The 18,832-nt window shown below is 39.8% G+C and overlaps 1 protein-coding gene across 3 annotated transcripts in view; it reads left to right on the plus strand.

The window, feature by feature from the left end:
• The first annotated feature begins 6,957 nt into the window (after positions 1–6,957).
• LOC111667730 (RNA-binding motif, single-stranded-interacting protein 2-like) overlaps positions 6,958–18,832 on the plus strand; it is a 28,778-nt gene continuing 16,903 nt past the window's right edge. For 2 of the 3 annotated variants that reach the window (XM_023423495.2, XM_023423497.2), the window contains exons 1-2: positions 6,958–7,109; positions 18,279–18,445. In XM_023423495.2, coding sequence (XP_023279263.1) covers positions 7,038–7,109; positions 18,279–18,445 — 239 coding nt within the window. In that variant the 5' untranslated portion in view covers positions 6,958–7,037. The remainder of the gene's footprint in view (positions 7,110–18,278; positions 18,446–18,832) is intronic. The other variant, XM_023423496.2, reaches the window with a different exon arrangement.

Raw genomic sequence — 18,832 nt, forward strand, 5'->3', positions numbered from 1 at the left:
AATTATAATTATTGAATGAAAACAGTCAACATTTCTATTGTTTACAATAGACAGAGCGCCCCTCCAACCTCAGAAAGGAAGCTTTGCAATGTTGTACTTTTTTTTTTTTCTTCTTCGAAAGGAACAATTATGGAGCGGGCAATGCTGATAACACCTAAGGAATTCGAAGCATGCACAAACAGCCCTTCCCCCATCCGCTTAGCTCTCTCTCCCCTTCCCCCCTTCCCTCACCCCCTTCTCTCCTTTCCTCCCACTCCATCATCAGGCACTCTTTCTGCCTCTTTACTCTCGAATCTGTTGCTCAGATTACTTCCAGCTGGAACATAGTGAAATAGCACACTCAAGAAATTCTTGAAAACTAATTTACAAAAAAGACAAATTAAGAATAGCATAAAATTTAGGTAGAAAAAACTTCCTATCAAGGTCCTGTAGAACTTGACAGGAATTGCTATGATGTTATGCCAGAAGACGTGCCAGAGCCAGAATTTATTTTTGCCTTTTTATCAACTAATACACAATTTCTCCATGACACCCTGTTAATCACACCCTGGGATGATTATTGGACTGACCAGTAGAAATTCAAGAAAACTATAATTACTATGGAATCTTCCCCGACTCTACAGTTTATGAATTCTTCTCTTTGTTTTTGAGGGGAAAACCCTTGTAGCATTATACATAAAGCATATGCATAAAGATCTCATAGACCAGTCTTATTGTATGGATCTATACTGAATTCAACATATAACATCTAAGTTGTGAGAGTATGAACCTACTAGAGATCGGAGGTCAAAACAGAGAAACTGTAGTGCACTTTGGTGCTTACAGTCATGCTAAAGTTTATTATGATGTGAAGTCTAATTTAATGTAATTTAATTTCATGTCTCAGGGGTAGTACACATTGATCAACACTGCTGCAAATGTGCAAATATAAAGTAAGTGGCAGACTTTCAACTGTCTGTGTCCCAGGGCACAGACGTTGAGTTATCCAATAAAAAGAAAACAGCAAAAAAAAGTAAATAAATAAATCTGATGCAAAACCAGGCCTTATATACAGTACTTTATGATATTTTGTGAAGCTTGCTTACTCATTGTTTCTCAGCGATGTGGAATACATTTTTAACCAAAGTCAAATTAAAATTGTGTTGGAAAAAAAAAAAATTCTTTTATCTGATAAAAGGCATTTTATGTACACATGATGGCACGAAACACTACACAGAATAAAAACCCTCTGAAGGAAGACTCAGGTTTGGCCCCATTGTGAAGGTAAGGGTGGATTAAAAAGAGGATGAGGGTTGTGACAGTCAGGGGCCCCCAAACCTGGTCTGTAATGCTTTCATTTAGTTTGTGGTGGAGTGTCAGCGAAAAGGAGGTAGAACTAACCCGACAGACGTTTTCTTGCTGACACAAACTTACCTACTTTGCTAATGATTGTCGCTGAGTGCACATTTACAATCATTCAAATCTCACCCTTAAACACAAAGCGCATTCTCTTGTGTGTTGAACGGAGGATTATGGTGGAATTTTCCGACACATAAACACATAATCATATATTTACCTTTTCTCATGGAAATGCGAGAGGGCTTCGTCTACATGCTTGTAGGCTACAGACATTTATTTGTTTTTTTGTCAACCATTCCCCTCAAGCTTTCCTCACCAAAACTTCCTCTTTCACACTCTCCCTCAAAAACACATTCCAACCACAGGGAATGCTTGACTGATTGTCTAAGTGTGTGTGTGTGTGTGTGTGTGTGTGTGTGTGTGGTCTGTTCAGCAGCCTTGTAAAATAACTCCTCTCACGTGAAGCAAGCACACACAGTCCATCCATCTGTTTGTCTGCGCTGTCGAACACACATCATTTTACTGTTTCTTATTTACTACAACAGCGATGTGAACAGCACCAAAATATCACGCTCTTAACTGTCTTCCCTTTTGAGATTAAGAAGCAAAATTACATGGGTACATATGTAGTTCATTAACTTCAAAATGTGTTTTCTTTAAAACTGCACCTATAATCTTGAGCTGCCTTTCATAGCTTTCGTATGTGGTGTTGTATGTTTTATTGTGTTTGTTCATTATTTAGAATTATTTTGAAAACATTAACGTCATTATTTTTGACACTGAGACCAGAACTGCTGTTTCTGGATGAGTGGTTTATGCGTAATGATAACGCTCAGTGATAAACATACATGTAAGTTTTACAGTTTGTTTAGTCTAACCCATGTTTGCAGAGATTCCTTCTAGACACAGGTCACAGTTGACTAGTTTCTGATGTAAAGCAGAAGTCAAATGTAGGCAAGGCAGTCAAACTCTACAGATTTAAAAAATAAAATACAGCTTCGCTTAGTAACAAAAGTTTTTTTTTTTGCAGTTTCTCAGCTTTCCCTTTTAACCTTCTTGTCCGCTTCTGTGTGTTTGACCACCGTTTGGCATCTTCCCCCTCTCTATTAGCTATTCTGACCTTGAACCCCACACTGGCAGTCTCAATGGACGAACCCCTCACACACACATGAACTCATCGAACCTTTCCACGCCATTCATATCCACTTTCCTCCACTAACACAGGCTCCCCTTCCTCCCAAACAACAGCTCACTTTGATGACAGAGGTTCACCCCCACTGCATTGATGCTGTTTTGTGTGTGTGTGTGTGTGTGTGTGTTGTTAATGCAGGCAAAGGGTGGAAGGGTGGTATTTCCTCAGCATGTGCTGTTGTCCTTAAGTAGGTTGTATTTGAATAGTTGTTGTAGTTGTTTTGTTGTGTTTTATTTTGAAATTGCAAAGAAAGATTTACTTTTATATCAGCTGAGATTGAGATTAACATATTTTTTTAGACAACAACCAAAAAAAAACTGGACCAGATGAAGCAGTTTTATAGAAGGACCTTTGACCTGTGTTTTCCAGACACTTGAATGTTGGGTTCACTCCCACATCGAGGGCGTAATAAATTAAAGTGAAAGAAATTGGGCAATGCACCATCTCTTCTATCCTCAATACACACCATTAGGCAGTTCAGACACACACACACAGACACACACACTGCTTAGCTACCCTAGAGGTAATAAGTATAGATTCACAGGCCAGAACACTTGGGATGGAGGGGGCTGGGTTACTTAGCAACGAGCCTGTTGATGTCCAAACAATGTTCATGTCGTCAAAGTGGCTGGTTGTGCCAGACTGAGGTTCTGCTGAGTGCAACAATGTCACTGGTGTGTTCCTAAATGCAGACGGAGGGACAGCCCACAGACGAGCTGCTGGACTGAGTGAAACAGACACCAACGCAAAGTGCTTACGGCGCTTATTCATAGAAATACTGTTCACACACAGCCGTATTTTATATTGTACTGCCCCGTGTATGCAAAACGGCAGTGGAACAAGCATTTTGTGATGTTTTTAACTTGAGATAAAGTAACCATAAAATAATAGACTGAAATAATTGTAAAAATATGGACAAAAGATGGTTTGTTTGGTTTTTTTTACAGGCTTAATTATTTATCTTATGCACTTATTTCCATCTTTTTTTTAAGCAAAACCTATTTCAGGCAAACTGCAGAGACAAACTGGGGATTGGCAGAGTTGTACAGCTCCGCTCCCTCATTTGAATAACAGGCACATACATTCAGAGGGGAAGTCAGTTCTGCCCACCAGTTGTTGAAAAATTAAAGTGCAATCTTAGACTGTGTTCAGCCATCCAACAGACTGCTTGTGCTTACAAAAGTTGTGGTTGGCGACACCTCTGTGCTTGTGTCACATTTTGTTCTTGTGTGCATGATGGAAAAAATATTAATCATATTTTGACTTACAAGGGTTTTTGCACACAGTCCCAGACGTCAAACAATAACACTGATTCCTGTTAATGCGTAATGAGCTGTTCATAACACGCAGATGGAGAATATGACTTATAGGTTGCATACTTGCTGGATACCTCAAGAGATTAAGAGTAGCAGAAGTGCTTTGTAGCGTCATTAATACCCATTGCTTTGTAGTGTAACCAGGGCTGATTATATTGAATGCCACTGCATTTTAAGCTTCAGGTTTCAGCTGCCATCTGTGTTGGGATACATCTCCCAGCCAATCGCTGGCAACGGGGAGATGGTGAAAAGGCTTTTAAATATAGCAGAAGTAGATAAGAAGCCAGAGTCAGTGAGTAGGCAGCCATGGATAAGATGTGAAAGGTAACTTCAGGACACTGCTCATTCGCACTCAGATGGCAAATGTTTAGGTTTAGTACCCTGTGTGTGTGTCTGCTGTTTAACAGCCTTCGTCTCTGACCTTCAGAGGAAGCTGCGGGACATTGTGAGCGCAGGAACCAGTATTTCCAAGACAGTGATGGGACTGTGCTTTACCTGCTGGTTCCCTTCCGACAGCAGCCTCAAGAGTTTTCAGTTTGTCTGATGTTTTTTGTGAGAAAATGCTTTGCATCAGTATTGTGCTGCATAATTAATGACAAAATATTAATGGAAGAAATGGATTGCTTAGGAGAAGGCAGCATAATCACCAGCAGCTACAGTCAGATGCAAAGCAGCACAAACCAAACCATGCAACAGACTTCTAATCATCATCTGTTCCCATCAATTACATAAGACACAACAACATTTTTGAGAAATGTATTAGTTTGGACAAACTCAAAAACTCAATCAGTATATTACAGATGCATTTACTGAAAATAAATAGATCATATGTAACATGTATTTAACTGAAGTGTTTCAGATTTAAAAAAAATACAGCTTCTTGCCTTTTCAGCTGATCCAAATAATATCTCTCAGGTCCTGTTGTTACTGACATCACTGATGTAAACAACCGGAGGCAATTTGGCCGTAACCAAGTTGGCAGTGATGTCACAAACAAGAAGTGGACTTTGCTCTATCTCCACAATGCTGTCTCCGCACATAACCAAAATTGCTCCATATATAGACCTCAGTCTGAAAACAACATACTCAGCTTGAGGTTTTTTTTCTCAGCCCCTGAAAAAAAGCTTCTTTTTTTTTTTTCTTTTTTTTTTACAGTTTCATAGTAAAGGTACTGATGAGGTAATGACTGCAATGGAAGTGGCAGCGGTGAAGGAAAACCTTAATAATGACATTATGATCCCATTAAGTTATTTTTCGCCCCTGTGCAACTGTGAATACATTTTAAAGGTTTAGTAGATGTGACGGACTAATCTCGTCTTTTCTATTATACAGGTTATTTCTCATTGACATTCATCAAAGAAAAAATATGATGTGTGCTTTTTTCTACAGGAACGAAATGTTTAACAGTACGCTGAAAAATTCCACACACTGACACAATTTTTCTTTCCATTTAATAAGACGTGCATTAAGAAAATGACCTGGTAAAATCATCCAATCATCCTTAAATCTGGAGGACTGGGTGACATAAACATCAGCAGTCTTGAGTTGTCACATATAGCTCTTAAAAAAATTAGTTTTAGTTTGAAAATCAACATTCAAATAGGCTGTTTATCACATAACTGATATGACCCAGATTTCCTAGCTAAAAATATTTATAACTTTATAGATGTTTGTTTGCAAATTTCTCCTACAAAGTTTAAAGAGTGCTGAGAAATCAATACAAACAAGGTTACACCGGCGAAGAGGAGGACAGCAACAGATTTGGAGACTAGTTCATGCTTTTATCTCCTCTTGCCTACGTAGGAATCAGTCAGACAGCCCTATCTCGCCTGCAGCTGGTTCAAAATGCAGCAGCGAGACTTCTCACTGGTACCAAGAAGAGAGACCTCATCTCGCCTGTACTGGCATATCTTCACTGGTCACCAGTTAAGTAGAATTGATTTTAAGATTCTTTTATCTGTTTTTAAAACACTGCATGGACTGGCACCAGGTTACATCTCTGAACTGCCCGTCCCCTATTCCACCTCCAGACCCCTCAGATCTGCTGACCAATCGCTGCTCTCCATTCCCGACACCCGGAGGTGATGGAGCATCTTCACACCCATCTCTTGTCTTTAGCCTCTTAAGTGTCATCACGCAGACATGCCTCACCGAATTCTGGCTTTTATCTGTTTGTATTTTATTTGTTGCTTGTGCCATGCTGTTTGCTATGATTTCATCAAGATATTCTATGTTTTGTGTTTCTATGTGTTCTATGTTATTAGTTTACTTACATCCTCTTATCTATATCTCTGTATCTGTATTTTCTTTTGATAATTCCTGTATTTTTATTCTATTGTAATCAAATAGTCAGATGATTAAATCTCTCAGGAAAACACTTTGGTCAATGTTCATTCGTTTTTAAATCTGCTCAAAAAATAAATTGACTTAACTTGATGGAAACCAAAGAGGGTGCAAGGACACTAGCTGAATTAAAAGATGGTGGAGTTACTATACTATGTCCTTATCACAGATTATAAGCCTGCTCTCATCAGCTTCAGCATTTCAAGAAGGCTTGGACTGACGAAGTTGTATTGATAAGGAGGCAAATATGACATCTCAACCTCTGCTGGTTTTTCATAAAAAAAACACATCCACACTGTCAGAATAAAGCTGATATATACCATATTATGTTGGATCATTTATACTGTCTAAGAGGTTTATTGTGATATTTGAATGCCAATGAAACGGATTATTGGATTTCTGAAGAATTAAGATGTTACAGGACAGACTAATCATGCCAAGAGACGGTGTCAGTAAATGACGAATAGAAATGAGGTCAAAGAGTGAAATAAGGACCTGGGACAAAAACCTGGTACACTATAATCTGATTCTACAGGCGTTTTGTCCCAACAAGTACAGTTTTGCAAAGCTTCTTTTATACTCATTCTTACACTTTCTCCCCTGGTGAGTGAAACAACAGTGGGCGGTGAGTGAATTTGAACTAATCCCCTCTTCGGACCCCCCCCCCGGGAGCCGTGTGAAGGACCCCAGAAGGAGGCCAGGGGCCAGCAGTGGGGGCCCCCGTCCTGCTGCAGCAGCAGCACCACTCGCAGTCAAGCAGCGGGACTCCAGGCTCTCACTTCCCCAGCTGCTGACGTCAGCTGGCAGCCTGGGCTGTGCTCGCCGCTCCGCACATAGCGCCGAGAAAAATGCTGCTCTCCGTACCGCCAAGGGCAGGAATCAACCCATACAACGGCTATAACAGCAGAAACAGCAAAAAGGTAAACGCTTTTGGGCTTTTCCTTAATTTTCGGCTTGTTCGCCTTGCAGGGCAGTACGTCTGTGTCTGTCGCGACAGAAAACGGCTTGTGACAGTGAGCTGCAGTGTCCTTGAAAAGCGAAACGTACTGAATTTAACTCAAGACTTGGTGGAGTAAAAATACAGCTCACAGAGCAGCCGTGCCCCGTGCTAGGTCTAGTTGGGGAATTGGCTTCTGCTCGGACCTGTCATGTTGGACGCCTGGTGTTTTATTTGGTAGCATTTGTGTGTGTGTGTCTGTGTGTGTATGTGTGTGTGTATGTGTGTATGTATGTGTGTATGTATGTGTGTGTGTGTGTGTGTGTGTGTGTGTGTGTGTGTAGCTTACTACAGTAAGGATGTCGATATGGCTCTGCTCACTCATATGAAAAAGTCAATGGTGGAGAGCAACTTTTATGGGTAACTGTACCGCGTTGGGATAGCGCGTCTGCGCCGGGATGTGTTTGTGGAAGTGGGGGTAGGGAGGAAAGGCAGGCTGAGGGAAACATGTTTCAAAATGAATTCTGCCTCTTCCTCCGTGTGCTCATATCTAGTGTTACATTAGCTCTTCATTGTCTGCGCTGCCGCGTAAGTTTGCAAAGTTTTTTTTTCTCTCGTTTCCCATTTGAAAGTGGAGTATGCCCCACCCCTTGAAAAATCCCACCAGACCATGATGACTACATTCCCAGAATTATGAATCGCGCTCTCGTGGTTATATTCACTGTTGTCACTTTTTTAACCAATATGTGAGGGAAGGATACTGTAATGCAGATGTATGGAACATTTTTTTTATCTACAGTAGTACAACAGTAGAAAAAAAAAAAAAAAAAACTCAAGATATGAAAATGCTAAAATACCAAATTATGAATTTATGATCCGGATTTTCAGTATTTTCTTTTTAGATAACTTTTTTACTACCAAAAATCCCCTTTCCTGAGTAGAGTGTTTTGATTTGGTAAGGCTGAGGTCGTATATATCATATATCTTCTCTGTATGGACCATAATGACTCATTAGTGGTGGTAAAAGCTCTTTCATTGTACATGGATTATATATTCACAGTAGCTCCTCATTTCTGTCTGTCCTGTCTGCCTTCCTGTGTTGCTGTGTTCTCCTGAATGGCATTTTGAAAATGTATATTGACGTACTGTCTTTCTGTGATCTTGGGCACCGCCTGGCTGCTCATCCTCCCAGATCTGATGTCAACACTTGTGCCTCTCTGAGGAAAACAGCATTGTCTTTGAATTGTTTGTCTTACACACACACACACACACACACACACACACTCATACACATAATGCGGAATTTATTTCAATGAACTAACATTGGATTTCTTTTACTGGGTATACATTTCAATGCGGTTCTTTACTTGAGCTACTACTAGTTTTGACCAAATTGTGTTTCTGTGAGGAGCCTATTAGACAAAGATTTCCCTCCCTAAACGATCAAAGCAATCTATTTTTTATCACTCCAGGGTCCAATAAAAATGGTAAATGTCACTTTTTAAGTACACACTGTACGGGCAATGAAGGTGTCAGCACTTGCAGTTTAATTTGGTCATTTTCTGACAACATGTTTTTAATTATGTATAATACAATTAAAAGCGGCCATTTTCAATATAAGCTATACATTCTGTGTAAACAAATGATTCTTGTTGTTGCTGCCCCGTGTTTACAACAGATTTTATATGACAAGATTGCACTTAAAGATTAGTCGATTAATTGATCAGTAGATAGAGACAAATAATCATCAGCTGTTTTGATAGTAGATTAATCACTTCATTTTTCAAGGAAAATTTTTTAAAAAGTGCCAAATATCTGTTTCCAGTATTAACATGTTCTGCTTGTCTTTGTCATTTATCCTTGTGAATGGGATATCTTTGAGTTTTGGACTTTTGGTCAAATGAAACAAGATATTCGAACACATCACCTTTGGCTCTGGGCAGCTGGGACAAGGATTTTTTTTTTTTACATTTCATAGACTAAACAGTTAAGATTAGCCGATTAATTAATAATGGAAACATTTATTAGTTGCAGTCCTAATTGTATTTTTTTAAATAAAATGTAAGTCACATCGTAGTTATTTGCATTTTAAGGATCATTCTCTTCCAGTTGTTTTAGTGGTGGCAGTGGTGCTACAGTTCACACAGAGGTCAAGTTCCTGTGTTGTGATTTCTAACATTTCCTCCTCCCACCTCCACCTCCTTCTCATTCTTTCTATCTCCCACTCATATTCTGCCATACCTGCGCCGCTAAAGTACACAAAATAAAAGTCAGAATGCAAAATAAACACGTGAAGGGGTGAGAAAAGCGCTCTTTGTGCATGCAAGGTGATTACAGAGCCCAACAACTAAAAGGCGTTTGGTTTCTGTTGTGCTTAAAGCAGCTGCTCCTCCCCTGACTCAGCACCTCATTTCCTCCCTCAAATAAATAGAATTAATGTTCTTAAATCAAATTTGGTCGGTTTCCGTGTAAAGCTTCCTGGATGGAAAAATAACAGGAGGCGGCTTGTCGCTTCTCAAGGTATCATGCGTCTCGCTCAGGGCCTCGACGAAAGGCTTGTTTTTGTACTTGTCAATCAGATTTTTGTTCTCTCCTTGGCTGGAGTCCTCTTCAACAGATGTGATTTAAAGCTCTGGATGCCTCTAAACATATTCTGTCGGATCAAAACACAAGTAGAGATTAAGAGAAATTTAAGAAACAAATTAACTGCAGCATTAAATTGTCACACGGATGCAGAGGGTTTCACTGAAGAGTGGTTTAATACATGGCAGAAAAAAACCTGATTGTTTAAATCAGTGATTTTACCCTTTCACTCTGAACTCCACAACCTCCCAGACATCACCAGTGATTCCTAGTTTTTGGCCTATGTGAACCCATGCTCCTTTTTAAGCATATTTTTTTTTTACTGTTATGACATTTCTCCTTGACAACACTCAGAGCTTGACTGCTGTACACGACAGAAGTAGAATTTTTAGAAATAAAAATAATTCTCCTGGACAGAACAAGTTTGTTAAAAAGCCTGTCACACAGGCAACTAAAGAAACATTGATTTTACTTTCTAACATAGAATCCCACGGCTAAAAGATGTTCCCAAAGATGGATCAGTAGTCATCATAATGAATGACTGTGATTTCAACGTTCAGCAATGTGATTTTAGCCCAAACTGTGTTGTCCTGGATGCAAAATTGTGGAAAATCTGTTGGGATTGGCTGAATAATACAATGACAGGTTTTTATTACTGCAAAGAATTTGGAAACAGAGTTCAAGAGTGGAAAGTGTGAAAGCAATGCTATGACTTTCAGTGATGGTGATGTAGTAATGACATAGATATTCAATATTGGAATACATTAAAATGATGGATGGCCAGCGGTCGGTAAAAGTCATAATAATAATATGTGATTAGAAATGAATAAGTGATGTTAAGTGTTGGCGTATGTTGCTTAACTTAATAGTGGATGCGGTTGTGAACACTGTTGCAGACAAATATATGAAGTTGGTGACCAGAAAGTTGCTCAAATGCGATGCGATGGTTGAGCACCATTGGGTTACTGCTGTAGATCTGTAATATAGTATACATCTCAAAAACAAATGGTTTGTGTTGTAGATGTTTGAACACGAGGCTGTTCTAACCATTATTAGAAAAATTAGGAGAAAAGTAGACAGTGTTTATAGACAGTATTGCCGACAGATTTTCATTTAAATAGATATCTGACTCTAACGACACTTTTGAATTGGCTAAAACTCCATTTTCCACATTATGCCTCAACTTCTTCTCATTCTTCTGTATTATTTTCTCTTGCAGGATGGTGCTTGTGTGAGAATTTTAGTCAGCCGCTGTCTAATCTCAGAAGTCATCAATTGTGTCAAATGTCAAAAGTCAAGTGCCTATGAATGCCACAAACAAGGGGAGTTTTCCTAACAGTGTGTGATCTGTATTTGGTTCACCCTGCAGCCATATTGTAACTTTGTACAAAAAAAGAAGAGTGAAAGAGAACAAAATGTTCAGTGTGATTGATCACTGTACTTACAGTATGTCCAACACATTTCAAGTCTGTGCAAGTACATTTTGTTATCATACCATGAACTGAAACAAACCGACGTCTAGGAGCTAGAAAATCAAGCTACAAATGTACGTCATACTTTGTAAAATTGCCAGCAGTGATATGAATTATACTTGGTTTGTAGTAAATGGGCGAAAACATGAAAAACCCACCTGTATTATCCTTTAAACAGAAATTCAAAAGCATGTCACTAAAACAAGAAAGAATCCAATTAAAACATTTCACATTTGACCTGACTGACCTGACTTTTGCCAATTTAAACCACCAGTATTCCAACAATAAAGATTTGACTGAAACCTGAAATGTCAAAGGAGACATGGTTGTCTAAATGCATAAATTTCAGTGTTCCTCTAAACATGAAAAGTTTAAAGGGATAGTTCAAGTTATTTGACGTGGGCATATGTGAGGTGATCATGAATAGTTGCTACATTACCTGCAGCAGATTCTGTTCAGCGCGCTCCCAGTTAGGAAAGCCGACCAGACCACCGGCAGAGTGGCAGAGCAATGTGTTGCTGTGCACGGGGCCACCAGAAAAAAATGTGTTTTAGACACTTTTAAAAATGCCCGACGAAACAATCCAATATCCGTTTAAATGTACGCTTCATGTATATTCTTTTTAGCAGTTTATCCTCCTGTGAAAACAGCACTTTCCTTTTGCACTACATTTTTAGTAGCACTGAACTATATCCCTACGCACAAGTGCATCTACGGAGCACACAGTATCACGGCGCTTTCTGATTCTCTCAGCTGACCTGCAGCTGCGGCGTAGTAAAAGGGATCTGTAAATAAAATTGCTACCCACTTAATTTTGTTCCTCAATACTCCTAAATGTCAATATCTGACTCAAAAATCCAGTATGGGTTGGGCTGTACTGCCAATCTGAATCCTGCATTTTCAAACAGCCCTTTTCCACTACATGGTACCAGCTTAACTCAACTAGACTCTACTCGCCAAATCTGGTTCAGCAAGAGTTGTGGTACCCGGTTCCAAGCGAGCTGAGGTGGTACCAAGAGGTGATGTCAAAACCCTGCAGACCCATGATTTTTAAACAGCCAAGCGACCGTACACTACTCACTGTCGCCTGTTAGATTTCGGTTAGTTATTATCACAATTGAGGAGGTGCAGACGTTTCTCTGCTTGGTATTCCTTGGAAATTCATGTGTGTGTCGTGTTGAAGATGACATCACGATAGCTTTGTATGTTGTCGCTATAGTAACAAAACCGCATCTAGATGGTTCTCTCTGCAGTGGAAAAAAAGTACCTGGTACCAAAAGTGAGTGGAGTAGAGTCGAGTTGAGTCGGTACCATACGGTGGAACAACGCTATAAGGCTGAAATAATGACTTGGTAATCTGACTTGAGTTCCATTTTCTTTTCCATATGCCACACACACTCGCTGTCTATAAAAGGCGCTGAACACATATCAAATATGCTTATGCTTAACTGCATGTTTGTAACAACTCCACGACAGGAAATACATTCCATAAACAAATAATTGCTGTCTACTGCACTACTTTTATGTTAGTGTATTAAACCAGCTGTTCCACTGCAGTGACTCTATCCTCGCTGAACTCTCATGTACAGTCACCTTTGTCCTTTTGGCCTTCTGCCAGGTATATGTTTATCTATCTCTTTGTTTAATGTGTCAGATGTTTCGGATTGGTCTCCAGCTTCGGTGCCAACCACATGAACTGGCCAAGGTGAACAGGTAGAGAGGGAGACAGAGCCCTTGGAGAAAGCACAGCTGTCAGAAATCTGATGCCAAGTACCGCAGTGATGCCAGACGCTCGGTGTGCCTCACATTTTGTTAGATCTGAGCTGAGCCGAGGGCCGGTGTTTGTAGGTATCTGTTTCCAAGCTCCCCAGCTCTTGTCACCTGACCTGGCTTGAAAGCCAGTGCATGCATGTGCGTTTGCACTGTGCATGTGCATCAAGGTGTGATCGGCAACATTAATAGACAGACAGTTTGAAGAGTAATAGGTGCCTGTGAAGAGACAAAACGAAGGGGTGGGTTAGAGACGGAGAGGAACGAGTCTGGGCGTGAGTCTGGTGTCCCTGTCACCTGGTTGGAATGCAGAGCTCCTCATTCAAATGGCTGTGTGATAAGATCAGGAGCAGAGACAGAGGATTTCCTGCTTGTCGCCATAATGCAGCTCATCGCTTTACTAGACACACAGTCCTCACCTAACCCTCGGCTAACATTTTTACAGGTCCCTAGCTTATGTTTTTAAGGTTATCATCATGTTGGTTTTCTCCATACAGTACTGTTGATGAGACAGAGAATTTAGTGAGGGTGTCATTTGACAAATTCATAGTTAGATTTTTTTTCTGATTTCCATCAATATGGCAAACAGAAAATGATTTGGTTATAGAATCAGATGTCTCTTCTCAAATTTTTGTTGATGCTTCAGACGTGAACGTTTGAAGTAAAAAATCTCTTTCCCATGACTCATTCTCCTTGCTGGTCCTAAAGCAAAGCTGGCGCAAAGCAGCAGCTCAGCAGTGTAATTCTATACAAGCTGGAAGCTGTGTCCACATTCAGCGAGGCTATAAATCTGTGCATTAGCATGTAAGTCAGTCAGCTGGTCAGACAGTCATGGCTCTTTCCTGCCTGAGGAGAAGACAGGCGCTCCACTAGGGAGCAGGCAGGCAGGACATGGGAAGGCGGGCAGACCCCCCAAGAGCCAGGAAATCCATGGAATTCTGTGGGTCAAACTGGGGTCAACTGGAGAAGCCCCACAGGGACAGACGGAGATAAAAAAAGAGGTGGAGTGAGTCTAAAAAGAGGGTTGGTCATCTAAACAGTTGTACCTCTGCAAAGAGATACAGTAGCAAACATTTAAAGTGGTCCTATGAATGATATTTTAATGCCAATACATAAAATAAACATGTACTGCACATTTTTTGATGTATTTATAGTTTAAAGTCATTCAGTACCAACAACATGCAGCATTTGAGACAGACACTTCCTGTCAGCTTCAGAGTCCGTCCAGATGTAAGTTTACATCAAGATAGAAAAAAACTGTGTTATTTATAGAAATGTTCTTGATTTTTATCTTTAGTTTAGCCCTAAAAATATCGAGTGATATTTTTGAGCGATGCATCTCTGAGGCTTGTCTTTGGTCTGCAGTAACCCCTGAAAGTGACCTTTGTTACAAAGCTAGTTTTCAACTTTTCTTTAATTGCATTTTAATTTTAAGCATGGAAGACTTCTCAGTGTGAAAACTAGTTAGTTCTTTGAAATTTAAACTCTCATCTTGCGTGTTGTCCCTTATTCTCACCAAAAAGCCATATGTTGTTTCCTGAGGCTTCAGGTTTCAAATATTTCTAGGTTCACGTCAGTGGTGGGAAATAACTAGCTGTATTACTTCAGTATCTATTCAGATGAGAAAACCCCAATTGATTTTCAATTTCGGTGAATACACTTTCTTTTAGTATATCTTAATTAGCAGATTCCAGAGGTGTATTTTTTAGAAGACAGAGGAACTGAAAACTGTATGTGATCAGTCTGTCTGTTGCAATTTGTCTAGCACTAAATTAATCCAAATTGATCAGGACTGCTGCGTCTCTAATGGATACTTGGTTATAGGACTGAATCTTTGAGTAAATGATGGACTCGGAGCGATGGACTAGTACTGAAATGATTAATAGTTAAACTAATGAGTCAATGAACAGAAAATGAATTGCCATTCTCATAACTTTCATTTATTAAGTAAAACAGTTTCCATTGTTTTCAAATGTGAGTATTTACTGTTGGTCTCCTTATTATTGATTAATCATGGTTGGACAAAGCAAGACTAAACGTTACATGAATTGACACAAATGACGAATGAGTGAAAATAAACGTTGCAGCCCCAGATTGAATACATGATTCATCTGCATTTGCTTTTTAGTTCCCATTAATCTCGGAACAACGACTGATCAATCAAAAAAAAAAATGGAAGGGCAGGACCTCAACCAAAAACATGGAAATCCAATAGTTCTCACTAAAACAGTCACTAACCAGCTGGGCTTTGTTTCTTTAACTTGATTCGTTCAGTTTTCGTCTGCAGCTTAAAACAGATGTCAAACTGGGACCCACTACTTTAACAGGAAGCTAACAAGTTTGTTATTTAGCTTGTAATACTTTTAGATTTAAGGATAGTGAGCTGAGCATAAATTAAAGCGTATGTCACTGTGAATATAAAGTTTAAAATACTTTTGTACCCAGACAGTGTAATGAGGGCAATTATACTTTTATGTGCATAAGTACATCTGAGCATTTCCTCTGCACCAGTTTGTACTTCACTGAAGGTGAGCTTTCATGTTTCTGTAATCACTGACTGATTACTTTCAATGACAGGTAACTTACCTGTTACAGATGACTAACTCAGATCCAAGCTTCTCAAACTTAGTTTTTTAATTTCCAAAGATTAAACATGAAGCTCAGACTTATTTTCACAAAAAGGGTCAATATTTTTACAAGCCAGCGTGCTGTGGCAGTATAAATGTGTATGCAAGTGTGTCTGTGTGTATGCATGAATGCATGCGTGTGGTTGTAGGCCCATGATTTAAGGGGTGTTGTTGCACTGATGTGCTTCTCATACAGTCTGGAGCTTGGCTGGGACTTGGCACTCTAGTAAAGAGTGTGTGAATGAGATTACAGGCCTCTGCCGTCCTGTTCTTTCATTCACAAATTAGCCGCCCCCAAAAACGTATTCATTATGAATTACACTGTGACAAGATAGATAAACTCCTGCAGGAGGGCTTGTGCTGTATTTGCCCTGAAGGATGTGTGTTTTCCACTGCCCGTAAAAAATTAGTAGACTGACAGAAATAAAAGAACAATGCTTTATGTATTTTTCAAATGTACAGGGGGGTGGACAATCGACATAATAGTTCACTAGCTCTAAAACAAATGTACTATTTTTGTTGATGCTGTGTTGATTTTAGGGTGTAGTTTTTAGAGCTATGGCTTTGAATTAAGTGCAAAATTTCCATCTGTATCTTTCTCATTTTAAGCAAGAATGTAGACACAAATTTTGGTTCGCCCTAGTTGCCTAATAGCTAAAATGCATACCATACAGCCACTACGTCCCTGTTTGATTTCAGGAAATAAAGACAAAAATGCCAAATATACTATACATATAACATACTGTGTGTGTGTGTGTGTGTGTGTGTATATATATATATATAAACTTAACATGGATATTTACGTTGGTTGTTAGTGTTAGTGTTCAGTTTAAAAATTAGTAATTTAAATATGGTTTCTTGACATGACAAAAATAACTTTAGATTCTTAAACCATGAGCGTAACTGAAAATGCCTTGAGTTTTATGTCCAGTCCTGTGTGTACATCCTGCTGTTTGTGCCTTCTTACCCGTGGACATGATTGTGTAAATATTCCTGGAATGAGAGAGTTGAAAGGAAGGAACACAAACGCCTCTTGTCTTTGTTTTACTTTGAGCAGGTCGTGTCCACATCTTTTACCAAACATGAGCAAACACATGCAAACTTTTCAGGTAGAGGAAGAGAGTGTTATCCCTAGAGGAATGAGTCTGTTGTTGTAGTTGAAGCGGCTGCCATGCTGCTGGCAAAATAGAGGTCAGAGGGGCTGTCTTAGAGGGTCTGCATGCCTTATGGATGGCGTCTAATTAGCGGGATTGGTTGATGTTGCTGGTGGTCCTGGTGTGACTGTGTCTTCCTGCTGGGCTTTTCCTAAACACCAGCAGTCTGATCAGTGACCCTGTCCTCCCTCCTGAAATTAACCCATTGTCCTCCTGTCGCCTCCGTCCAGTCTGTCTCTCAAGCGAGACACTCCCGCCTCACAGGACCCTGCTGAGCTCCGCCAGGAAGCATATTTGTCCTCATTCCTTCATACGCAACATTTGGTTGTTAAATGGATGTGATTAAATTCATCTTCTCACGGCAAACAGACACAACATTTGGCGGGTCTGGCGAGCATGGTGTGTATTGAAGTGCTGCTATTTATTGCCTCAGTCTTATTTGGAAAACTGCCAGTAGATCTATTCCTGGAGAGAGTGGTCTTTTTTTTTTTTATTATTTCTTGAGTTCTTGACAGCCAAAGTGATAATGAAACCACATTTATTCCAATGAAATATATTCATCTGCATGGTTACACAATCTTTTGTTTGATTTCTCCAAGGAGAGCCAGAATCCCATAGTGAGATGAGATAAGATGATGCACTGGTTGTTTCGCAACAGCCTTTCATGTTCCTAGTGGTGAGTCATTGACTAGGTGACTGCCGTCGTTTGCGACTAGTATTCACTCATAGACTGAACAAAAGAACCGAAAATAAGAAATGAGGAGGAGGTTTAGCGGTGGTTGAAGTAGACATCAGGTCATGGCACGTGGTCACAACATGAACATGTTACTGTGTATCGTCATATAGTAATCATCTCCTGGTGTGCTGTTGTTATTCATCTCTTTGAACTCCCCTTTGTTTTGATAAACAGACTTTGCATGTAATGTGGACTGAACTGAACTCTGTTCCTCGGGATCTTGTTAACTGTTAACTGTGGACGCTGTTTGTGAGGGAAATGTCAGATTACAGTATTGAACTCGAAAAGAGAAAGGAAAGTGAAAAACGCAAGCTTGAACCGAGGGGAGCGATCTTATATCAGTAGTATGACCTGCTTTTATCAGTGGAAGTAGAATCAGAGAAAGAAATGTACGAATTGTCAATATCTAGTCTGTTATATAATTCTGCATCGTCAGACTCACTAAATGTTGGTCTGAGATCTTTAAATCTTTGGTTTTGATACGCACCACAAGATTTCTTTGTGGTTCCAAAAGTAAAAAAGATGTTACCCAACATGGAGAAAACATAAGAGGCCCCTTTCCCCTATATGGAGCAGGCAGCCAAGAGGCCCCATATTCTCCTCAGAAAGCAGTATTGGTGAGCGTTGACATGAGGGCTGTATGATATCACTTTTCTCAGCTCCCACATAATCATGTGTCTCATGCAGGATTGCTTTCCATCTCCAAACATCTCACACTAAAAGAATTCCTTTGAGTTTTTCACACTTTGAATTACAACTAACAAGATTTGTACTTGTCCTTTATTTACTGATGTTTTTTTCTTATGGCAGCAGGCCTATGTGTCCTCCGGCCACCAGATGGCGCCCCCCAGTCCCAACACCAACAGCAGCAGCAACAGCAGCAGCGGGGGAGGGGAACAGCTGAGTAAAACGAACCTGTATATCCGCGGCCTCCATCCGGGAACCACGGACCAAGACCTGGTCAAACTCTGCCAACCGTGAGTGATTTCGAAACTTTTTTTTTTTTTTTTTTTTCAAATGAATATTTCTTTTTGGAAGCAGCACAGCAAGGAGAAATGAGAAGTCCCAATGTTAAAGGAATATCCTGTCAATTTGTGGAATACGCTTTTTTCCATTCTTGCAGAGATTTAGATGATAAGATTGATACCACTCTTATGTCTGTATATTGTTATGAAACTAGATACAGCAGCAGGTTAGCTTAGCTTAGCACAAAGACACGGAGGAAAACAGCTAGCCTGACTTTGTCCAAAGTTCAAAAATACAACTCCAAATAATTTGTGGTTTTATGGGGAATTATGTGCTGTAACTGTTTCATGGTGAACAACAGCTGGGAACAGTGACTTCCCAGAGTCTTGCTGAGGTGT

This window comes from Seriola lalandi, unplaced genomic scaffold (genome assembly GCF_002814215.2).
Source record: "Seriola lalandi dorsalis isolate HSWRI2012SDOR001 ecotype SW California unplaced genomic scaffold, Sedor1 jcf7180002054692, whole genome shotgun sequence".
Lineage (NCBI taxonomy): Eukaryota > Metazoa > Chordata > Actinopteri > Carangiformes > Carangidae > Seriola > Seriola lalandi.